At 38.3% G+C, this 11,013-nt stretch overlaps 1 protein-coding gene across 1 annotated transcript in view; it reads right to left on the bottom strand.

Annotated features, from left to right (window-relative positions):
* Positions 1-11,013, bottom strand: part of fbxl6 (F-box and leucine-rich repeat protein 6) — an 11,462-nt gene extending 449 nt beyond the window's left edge. Inside the window, exons 1-9 of the mRNA XM_079829016.1 lie at positions 10,956-11,013; positions 10,168-10,716; positions 9,923-10,081; positions 9,729-9,792; positions 9,497-9,628; positions 7,978-8,085; positions 7,770-7,883; positions 610-841; positions 123-363 (exon numbers count right to left, since the gene is read on the bottom strand). Coding sequence (XP_079685142.1) covers positions 123-363; positions 610-841; positions 7,770-7,883; positions 7,978-8,085; positions 9,497-9,628; positions 9,729-9,792; positions 9,923-10,081; positions 10,168-10,700 — 1,583 coding nt within the window. The 5' untranslated portion in view covers positions 10,701-10,716; positions 10,956-11,013. The remainder of the gene's footprint in view (positions 1-122; positions 364-609; positions 842-7,769; positions 7,884-7,977; positions 8,086-9,496; positions 9,629-9,728; positions 9,793-9,922; positions 10,082-10,167; positions 10,717-10,955) is intronic.

The following is an 11,013-nucleotide window of genomic DNA, read 5'->3' as shown; positions in this document are numbered from 1 at the left end:
TTAAGAAAAACCTTGTACTGTCTATTATATTTATAAGCTCTTGTCTAAAAGTTTTAATGGGTGATGATGAGTCTTCTGGCAGGCACTATATGCATGTGTGCAACTACAAAGGTAATCATTACCTGAGTGCAGATGAAGTGATTTTTGTACCACTGAGGTTCAGGGAGCGAAACAAATCAACTCCAGCACCATGTGCAAGACATCCCATCGCAATCTCCATATCTTCCTCTGAAAATGGCTGGTTGGCCAAATCAAGCTCCCTGAGGGTGCTGCTCCATTTCTGGGCAAGCATGTGTACACCTTTCTTGGACGCTACCATGGTATTGCTATTGAAATACAGGCCCCAATATAGACACTCCAGTTCTACACAAGACAGGACAGCAAATTAAGGGAAAAGTAGCATATTATTGCATCTCTAAACTTCATAGGTACGACCAAATCCTTCCATACTATAAACTATAAGAATAAAAATAGGGAAAGTTCATCAAACCATGTGTTATTCATAGCATGTTCACTACTGTTATTATTACATGTTCAAATACTACATGTTCACTACTGTGTGAGGTACATCAATGTTTCCTCTCTTGTTATTTCAAAATTGAAACTTACTCTCAAAAGGCAGTGCGTAGAGGCCAGTGGCTGAGATGCGGGAGGCACCACGCAGGTCTAGCACACGCAGGTGGGGGGAGCCATGCAGCACATTGTTCAGGTCACTGTCCGTCATGAAAGAGTGAGAGGAAGTGGCAATGCACAGCTCCTCTAGCATGGGAAAACCGGACGTTGAACTGGGCGTGTTGCGGATCATTTTAGGAACTGGAGTGACATTCATCAATCTAAAAGTCTAAATTATAAAATCATTAAAAAGAAGAAAAAATAAGATTGTGATATTTTATATTTGTAGTACAATTTTTTGTATAAATTCTCATTCTACATTGTCACCATTAATAACACTTCGAACAGGGATGGGCAACTTTGGACTTGGAGGGCCAATGTCCTGCGAAGTTGAGCTCCAACCCTGATAAAAACTCACCTGCTTGTAGCTTTCTAGTAATCCTGAATACCTTGGTTAGCTGGTTCAGGTTTTTTTTTTTAGGGTTTGAGCAAAACTCAGCAGGACAGTAGCCCTCAAGGAACAAAGTTCCTTATCCCCAACTTACAGGAATGCCAGGGTTGCTGCACATTTTTAAGGTAAAATTAAAACCTGAAGAAATAAAAATGAATACTGTACATTAAGGAGTGTGCAATATCGACAATATCGATTTTCAAAGATTTTGTTGATCATAATTAGATGATATTTGGTGTGTGTTTTTGTGCCTGTACCATGGCTGCTTTAGTCTTGTTGTGGACAGCTGACTCGTGAAGACATTAATTTTATTCATATTTTATGCGGTGGTCAGTTCACAGCAGTGACAGAAATATTATTTTTTTTATTAAGGGGTTTTTATTAAGGCTTTTTTTCTAAACATATTAGATGTATGCATCAACTTTTATGTCAAATTCTAACATACAAATTGAATTCAATTAGAATTATAACAGAATAGGGCTGTTACCAATCAAATGAAATCATATTCAACAAAATCCACCATTGCAGTGCAGAGATGACACAGAAGTGTCATCAGAACTGGCATTAATATATTTACACTGCATTTACAATTACATAAATAATGCTATTAGATTTTATAGTCACTTGCTGATTTCTGAACTGCATACTAGAACACATTGTTGGGTGTAATTAATTACCAAGTAATCCAATTACTTTTCCCTTTAAAAAGTAAAGTAAGGGATTACTCTTAATTTTTCTGTAATTTAATTACAGTTACTTCTGATGTAATTGCATTAAATACTCTATAGGCTACTATACAGCAAGTCAATATAAAACAATTGTGGATTTAAAGGAACACTCCACTTTTTTTGAAAATAGGCTTATTTTCCAACTCCCCTACAGTTAAACAGTTGAGTTTTACCGTTTTCGAATCCATTCAGCCGATCTCCGGGTTACTTTTAGCATAGATCATTGAATCTGATTAGACCGTTAGCATCTCGCTTGCTCAAAAATGACCAAAGAGTTTAGATATTTTTCCTATTAAAAAATGTGACTCTTCTGTAGTTACATTGTGTACTAAGACCGACGGAAAATGAAAAGTTGCGATTTTCTAGGCCAATATGGCTAGGAACTATACTCTCATTCCTGCGCAAATAATCAAGGAATTTTGCTGCCGTATCATGGGTGCATCGGCGCAATGATATTACGCAGCACCTGAAAATAGTCCAGGCAAGCAGGTTGTCACGTTGGTTATGATGACGGAAGTTAACCTATTTTCAGGTGCTGCGTAATATCATTGCGCCTGCTGCACCCATGGTATGTAACCACAGAAGAGTGGTTTCAAACAGGAAAAATATTGAAACTCTTTGGTCATATTTTTGAGCGAGATGCTAACGGTCTAATCAGATTCAATGATCTATGCCAAGTAGGGATGCCACAATTCTCAATATAATATTGAACCGTTTGGTACGGCATTCACGGTTCAATACGCGCTTGTGAATTGCGGTTTTTCCGGTTTTGCATTTAATTAATTATTTTTCTACAAATTATATAATTTGCCTCCATCCCAATATACTGAACAACGCGACATACATTCACATCACACGTTAGTGGTAGAGTTATATTCACGGAACACTATAGTTATTCACAATCACAAAAGTTTTATTTGCATGCGTTTTAAAGCCTTGCCGGTAAAACATTTCATTCGTGTGCTTATGCACTGTTTTAACATGTGCTTTTCCGAGCGCGCGCACTAAACGCCTGTCAAACACGTGATTACTGGACTAAGTAGTCGTCTTACTGCGCTAATACTGTCAAAAACACACATGGTTAACATAAACACAGTCGGTTATGTCTAAAGTGAAAGTAAAATCGGCGTGTGTCTGTATATTAGATGTGCAGGTCTTAAATTGACAGCGCAGCCTAGAGAACACGCTGTCCTTAAAGGTCCTATGGCATGGATTTTTTATTTTATTTTATAATGTATTCTGAGGTGTACTTATATTGTTAGTATGATTTTTACATCATAAAATGTCATAATTTACAAATAAAAGGCATTTTTTCTATATACTGATGTTTGCCCTCTGGCTGAATGCCCTGTTTCAAGGGGCGTGTCTGCTGTGAGACTTCAGTAAAAACACCCACTATTGTGATTGGCTGACATCTTTGCATTTGAAATGAGTATCAGATCTTGTAGCGGAGGGGGCGTGGTTTAACGAGGCACGAGCAGGCACGAGCCTGCCAGAGAGATGGATGGACCTGAGTTCCCGTCTCAGTTCAATGAACTGTTGTAGTTACTAGCATATACTTCAGGTTATTAGTTTATTTCTAGTTTTTGTCTAGGATTGTCTAGGATTTCTAGGATTGTCACTCATGTCAGAAAGTTAGTAACTTTAGTAAATGATGGATCAGCGCTGACTCAAGACGCAAACCGTTTAGAACGATTCAGTCCGATTTTGTGAACTGGTTCGACCGGTTCACTAAAAAAAAAACGGTTCAAAAGAACGATTCGTTCACGAACTGGACATCAATGGACCAGAGATGGAGCGATTGCTAACAAAGTTATTGTAACTACTGAGTTGTGAGAGCGCTGTCAGCGCAAGTTTATTTTGTTTGTATCTGAGAGTTCTGAATAAACACGAGTCCCAGTCACGCCGAGCCCGTCTTCCTCCTTATTGAATTCCAACTTTGTAACACATGTAATGTACCATTACAGCTGTCGAGATGAACGAGTTACAAGTAAGGAAAGGGAGGTAACTGTTCCTGTTATGACGTCATAACAGGAAAATTCAAGATCAGCTCATCTGAGCTGTAATTTTCTTAAAGGCAGAGAAAGACAGCCAGAACTCGGTTTACACAGATCAAAATTTCTAGCCACTTGGGGACAATATTCAGGCTAGGGGAACTCATATTAATGTTGAAAAACCCCATAAAATTAAAATTTCATGCCATGGGACCTTTAAAGGGACAGTTCACTTCTAAAATTATGTCCTTATTTGCTCACTCTAATATTGTTCCAAACCTGTATTCATTTCTCGATGAGAATTTTCATTTTTGAGTGAACTATCCCTTTCATGTTAATACAACAACAAAAGACAAAGAGAAAATCACTCACTGCTCTTGACTGAAAAACTAATACAGTAGCTAAGAATCAATGTATATTTTATAGTGAAGTCTATGTAGTGTTTTATTTTTACATTTATTCATTCAATTTCATACTTAAATGCTGCTGTACAGCTCTGAGCTGCCAGTAGCCACGTTTACATGCGCACTTTTTTGTCATTCCGATTAAAATCATTCCGATTTAAAGATTCGGTGGACTGTTTACATGAGACGTTATCTAAACCGATCTGGTGTTTACATGTGCTGACTTAGTAGGAATCATTTTGTGACATGCGCACACAGTTTGTCTGCCGCCTCAGATTCGTTACGTATCGTGGATCAATAGTTCTGTGTTGGTAATTTTTATATTTATTTATTTTTCTGTGGGCGGACATGAAGTAGTTTAACCTAATTTATGTCCTATACAATGGCTATTTCAACAGCTGTGAATGATGAATGCGGAATCAAAAATTAATTCAATTCATTTATTTTGAAAAACACAAAATTAACAATAAAATGCACTCAAATTATTAATAAAAACATAGGATATACGGTGAAACATGAATGAAGCATTCAAGACGTGCTCAGCATCATTACTAGTACTAAACATATATATTTCAGATGATTAAGGAAAGATACCATAATCACAAAGGTATAAATATTAACAAAAGTAATTAAAGTAGACTGTGGGTAATGTTACTTAACCAATTTGAAGCAGTTGTTTATTTTTTTTTTTATAGCCAACTTAACTAACGAGAAACAGAGAGCAGCTTGAATGTTCCCCGTTGAAATGGCAGCTCTCAACGGCCACCAGGACTTATACAGTTTTATAAAAGCTATTTATTATTTGTCGTAAAGTGTAAGAATCACCTCAGAAAAATAAATTATTCTGTCAGGCGCAGTTGAAGCCTAGGACAAACGCTGTCAAGATGAGTTGGTGTAGCCAGGCTATGTCTGTGTCATTATTCCAACATCATGTTCATAACATGTTACAAAATAAAAAGTTTAATACCTCAGAAAAATGAACTTTCCTCTCGTAAACATTAGCCTGGTGTGAGCGCAGTATATCACGTCACAGAAAGACGTGCACTCAAAGTAATCGGATCAGATCGTTTACATGGTGGAATTTTTCATTTGATCGGTTCATGAAAAGGTTTATCCCATCCCTCTCAAACCGATTACAATTTCATTCGGTTTGGCCATTTTTATTCCGATTGAGGTGTTTATATGGAGTATTTTTATTCGGATTGGACTTTTAAACCGATTACAGTGCTCCATGTAAACGCACCTAGCGTAAATCTTTATATATATGTGTTTTATATTATACAATACACTAGGAATGTGTACAAGGTTTTTTTTTTTAAAGTAAAGTTAAGTTTAAGTAAGGTTTTTCAATTCTTTTAAGTAAAATAAAGAAAGAGTATTGCAATAAAAAAAGTATTTTTTCTCCTTAACCTCTTGCTGTTCCTGTCGCTTAAGAATAGAATAGCAAAAAACTGATGTGACAAGCCATCAGAACCAAACCGGACTGAACCGAACCGAAAACCGTGGTTAAAAACCGAGGTATGTATTGAACCGTGGACTGACTGTATTGTTGCATCCCTAATGCTAAGCTATGCTAAAGGTGCTACCGCCAGACCCGGAGATCGGTAGCCTAGAAATCTAGACGCACCCTAGCGGCAGCAAATCTAATCTGCCGCGAGTGTAGTCTAGCAACTCTCGGTAGACCTGCGAGCTGGAAAAAAACAAACTCTGGTCAGGCCAATCACATCGTGTATAGTCGGTGGGCGGGCTTAACATAATGACGGCACATCACAGCAGAGTTGCAGAGGTTCTGCGTCCTACTTGTAAACAAAGAAGCTGGCGAACAGCGGTCTTTCGAATCGGCTTTGAGTTAAGCTTTTCTTTGAGAAAAGGACAAAGAACAGCACTGAAGTCATTCTTAAGAAAAGAAGACGTGTTCGGAGTTGTTCTGACCGGATACTAAGTTTAATAGTTTTATCTATCAACTAATGTTAGCTCCACTTCACCTTCTTCTTTGTTCTGGTTGGTTGTGGCTCTCATGGCGCTATCCAATTGCGTGCAGAGGGAATTTGAAAGACAACCGTTTATCCCGCCCCTCGGATTGAGCCCTGCTAATGGTGAGTTTCCAGACCCAAAATCTTGATGTGGGTCTGGCTTGTCAGGCTAGGAGATCGGCTGAATGGATTCAAAAACAGTAAAACTCAACTGTTTAACTCTAGGGGAGGTAGAAAATGATTTTTTTCAAAAAAAAGTGGAGGGTTCTTTTAAAGCACAACTCCGGTGAAAAATTAACCTAGGGGTAATTAACACATGGTTACCGAGTAGATCGTTCTCTGGGATGCGTTTTCATGAAAATCGAATGTAAATACTGGTACGCTGACCACGAACCACGAACGCTGTGCTAAGTGAGCTGGTCGATAGGAATTATCGCACCTTAGCACAGCGTTCGTGGCTCGACGTGTTTTCCAAGATGGCTCCTGTCTGTATACGCGTGATGTTCTGTCTTTATAAAGTATCTTCTTATTAAACTGTTTGCACACTTACAAAGTTCTCAATGCTTCGGTTTGCATGTAGGGACCCTCATTATGCTACCGTGTTAGTGTGAGGCTATTTTGAGCCTTGTTAGTGTGTATACAGAGAGGAGCCATCTTGGAAAACAGTCTCGACACGTCGAGCCACGAACGCTGTGCTAAGCTGCGATAATTCCTATCGACCAGCTCACTTAGCACAGCGTTCGTGGTTCGTGGTCAGCGTAATTTGTTTTTAGAGATAAAACTCTTTACATTCGATTTTCATGAAAACGCATCCCAGAGAACGATCTACTCGGCAACCATGTGTCATTATACACAATACATATCGCACACTCTTACACACATAATGAATGAGCTTACATTTGTCCATTTTCTTCTCCTTCTCTCTTTCTTTCGCATGCAGGAGACACTACGTAATACGCTGTCGTAAATGCCACAAATTGTCACGTGAACAAGCAAATCCACAGATAAAGATGAATAAAAATCATATAACACTAATTAGATTAATTTGGTGAAGTATTCAGATATATCCAAGTCACAGAAATTTAAGACCTCCCTTAAATTTTAGAAATCAAATGTAATAATTTAAGGATCCGCGGGAACACTGAATGTGTTCAAAGGTTTTTTTGTAGATCGACAAACAGTGGCCCTGTCCCAAATGGCACACTTCATATGCACTTTCATTCTTCTGGACTTACAATGGCTGCCGCGTGCCCATTAAGTCCACGAGACCTTAAGGTGTCCCATTTGTCATTTTAGGTCTCAGAAGGGTGCTCGCGAGCGACCCCTTTGCGGTCAATATGCACCCTCGATGCGCACTTCTGCTGAGCCCACACTGGTGCGGGTTGCGCATCAGACTTCTTCCCGACAGTCAAAGTGGCGTTACGTCATGAAACTGTGGACTCGTAGGAAGACCGCGAGGGTTTAAGGTGCCATTTGGGACAGGGACAGTAACTGTGCAGTCAATTGAGAAAATACAGCAAAACGTCACCTCCTTTGCACTACTTTTTCATGTATATCGATTTGGTTTGTGTACATGTACAAGATCACAACACATTTTAGTTTAATACCTGAAGTTTAGGGCATCCAATCTGCAAAGCCTGAATACAGATGGGAAGCTGGCAGTATCCTCCATCTAATTTAGTGTTGATCTCCAGAAGCCTGAGCTCAGAACAGCAACCTTTCTTTAAATTCAGAAATATTTCCCTCATCAGAAACAAACAGATATACAGTAACAACTTAGATCACATTAAGTAAAAAAGATTAATTTTAACTTACAGACAAAGTACTGAGCAGTTTGTCACTCTTGGTACTGTGTGTGAAGTAAATGTTCTTTATTTGGTTGCCGTACGCCTCAAGGAAAGACACCAGACCATCAACATTAAACTATATAAAAAAACGGACACAAAACAGGTATAAGGGGTAGCATGTAGTGGATCAGTGAAACATGCTCTGTAAAGTAAAAAGAAATAATGGATGTGGAATACTACTATAATGAAGGGCTGTAACAACCATAGGCATTGAAGTCTCCCCCAATAATTGGAAATGGCCATGTTGTCCCCCCAAATTTGAAATGTGATATTTCTTAATGCTGCTCTCTATTACACACCACACTGTTTGTTGTTAAGATGGCAGACATTTAAAAAAAAATTACATTTTTAGGCTGGTCTGCCTCAGCGATCTAATAGCGCTCATCAATGTCAAAATGATGGCAAATCAGATCAAAGAAGGCGGGGCTTAATATTCACTGAAGATGAGTGTGAATTTCAACATGGCACTTAGTTTTTACAGCGAAAGTGTGCGTGCGTGGTAAGATATAAGTAGCTAAACAATTAAAATTTGACAACTGTTTTACGATGGATACGTTTAATGACCCACAGTAACATACAGTGATGCAAACTACTAAACTTTTAAAATGTACTTTTGATATTTTTAATTGAAAATCTGCAATCATTTAAATGTCATTAATAACCGAATGTGACGGGAAATTTGACATATTAGACACTAACAAGAGTGAATGTGTGCATATTTTTAAATAAAATAACATTTGCAAAGAGTTTAAATGGATTACTTCACAACTATAGAGGCTATAATTAGATCTAGAACATATTTTACCATTCCTATTTCTTCTTTATTCCCTTAAATCCCTTTAATCCATTAAATATGTAATTTCTTTAAATAAAAACACCCCTCGAAGAAAAGAAAAAAAACCTTTGGATTCCCCCAATGTTCAAGATATGGTTACGGTCTTGCTATAAAGTACAAAGAGTACTCCAGGAGTCACCTTCTTAAAAGAAAAGTTCACATTAAAAAGAAAATTCCAAAGTCCTTTGACTGTGCCCTCATTAAGGTCATTTGTTTTGCCTTATTTGTTTGTGATTCGTCCAATTTCGCCACATCTGAAGGAGGTTAAAAACACTTTTGACCACATTGTGCTTGTAATGAAGTCAAGCACACCTATTGAAATATGTCACTACCAGGTGTAAACAGCAATGTGTTTTGACTGACCACTTGTGAATAGATCACCTGAAACAGATCTTCATACCAGGTGAGAAATTGTGTCTATACTGGTCACTCTTTTCCATGCAACTACAGTGAACATGGACAGAAGGTTTTCAAGGACGAAAAAAAAAAAAATTTCACCAAAGTATCATAAAGTGGTCCATATGAAACCATATGTAGTCCACAGAAGAAAGTAGGCCATACAGGTTTGGAATAACATGAGTGAATAAAATGTTCATTTTGGGGTGTGAGTTCCTTTAAATCGAAGTAAACAATAATAGAATTGCATACAAACCTCTGAGTGTTGCACATTTATAATCTCTAATGATCGACAGCCAGCGCCAAGGCTTTGGAAGGCTGTTTCTGTCATTCCCGTGCAGTAAGACAGCTTGAGCGAATGAAGATTTGGGCATGATTGTGCAACTTTCTAGAAAAACGGAGCACAGACCCCGATTATATATTATACAGAACAACACTCCCAAAACATGATCAGAAACAAAATTCCACAGCAGATGAATTATTATTACCTGAACAACATAGTCAACATGTTTTTTCCAGTGGCAAAGAGAGAATTCTCTCAGCTGAGACAATCTGCAGGAAATGGACACAACACAACTTAAACGATGCTTTGCAATGTATAACACAACATGGAAAAATGACTTCAAAAAGTTCTTTCAGGTTAAAAATAAATAACATACTTTTATTTGGTTCCACCACTGACCTGTTTTCTGCTAGCCAGTCTATAGTGTTCCTAATTTTCTGTTCTGTCCCAGGTAATTGACTCTTACTGGGTTCAATCCAGCAGTAGCCAATGGACACACTGCGCCACAGGACCGGAGAGGATGCAGCTCCATTCCATAGATGGCAAACTCTGCCAACCCTTTTAAAGATAGCAAATAGTATCTGTAGCCAGTTATAAAGGCTGGACAGAAAGTGAATAGAACAAATAGGGCGTGCGGGACTTACCTACACAGAAAAGGAACAGCTCCGTCCTGGTGAATAGCAAACTGAAAGATTTTCACCAGGACCTCTATTGGTAAACTCTGACCCCAGTGGTCAAAACTAACAGCATTCACGCTCTCCAAGTCAACATTTTTATCAGCAGTTTCTTCTGAGACTTTGGGGACTTTTACTGGTGCTTTTTTAGTTGTTTTGTTAGCAGAGGTTTTACTCTTGCCTTTTTTGTTTCCCTTTTTTTTCTTACATCCCTTCCGCTTGGGCTTCCATATACTGTCACCACTGCTTATATTTGAGATAATCAAAAGCATGTCCTCTCCCTCCTGGATAGTGTAATTTGGTCTCACAGTTCGCTTGACAGTTTTTCTCTTTTTCTTTTTGCTTTTGTCATCCTTAAGAGAATCAGCTTTCCTTTTCGAAAGTCTTTTTGCTTTTGCAGGTGCAGTCTGGGATGTTCCAGCTGTGCTGGACTGAGTGGTTGACATTCCAGCAGAAGGAGCCTGGAGTGACTCTGGCTCTGTGCTTGAGTTGGAAGCCTGCATTATTCTGCTTTCCGTGCTGAAAAAAAAAATATTTATTTCTACAACTAGTCCATAAAAATCGTTTTAGAAAAAGAAAACAAAAACTTAGTGAAGGAGACAATTAGCTATTTTAAAATGTATAATCCCTTCTGTTTATCCATTGTTGCAGATAGATTTAACAGAAGTCGTCAGGTCTTCGCTGAAAATCTGGACAATCATGCAAATGTATTTAGCGGTTACAGCACCATTACTGAAGCATGATCGAAGTAACGTTACCGTCTTGATCCTTTGTTGTTATTATCCGAGCCCCATGATGCACTAGCTTTGGTCAATG

Source organism: Gobio gobio (genome assembly GCF_949357685.1).
Source record: "Gobio gobio genome assembly, chromosome: 11".
In the NCBI taxonomy this organism is placed as follows: Eukaryota; Metazoa; Chordata; class Actinopteri; order Cypriniformes; family Gobionidae; genus Gobio; species Gobio gobio.
This window is presented reverse-complemented; position numbering and strand designations above follow the sequence as displayed.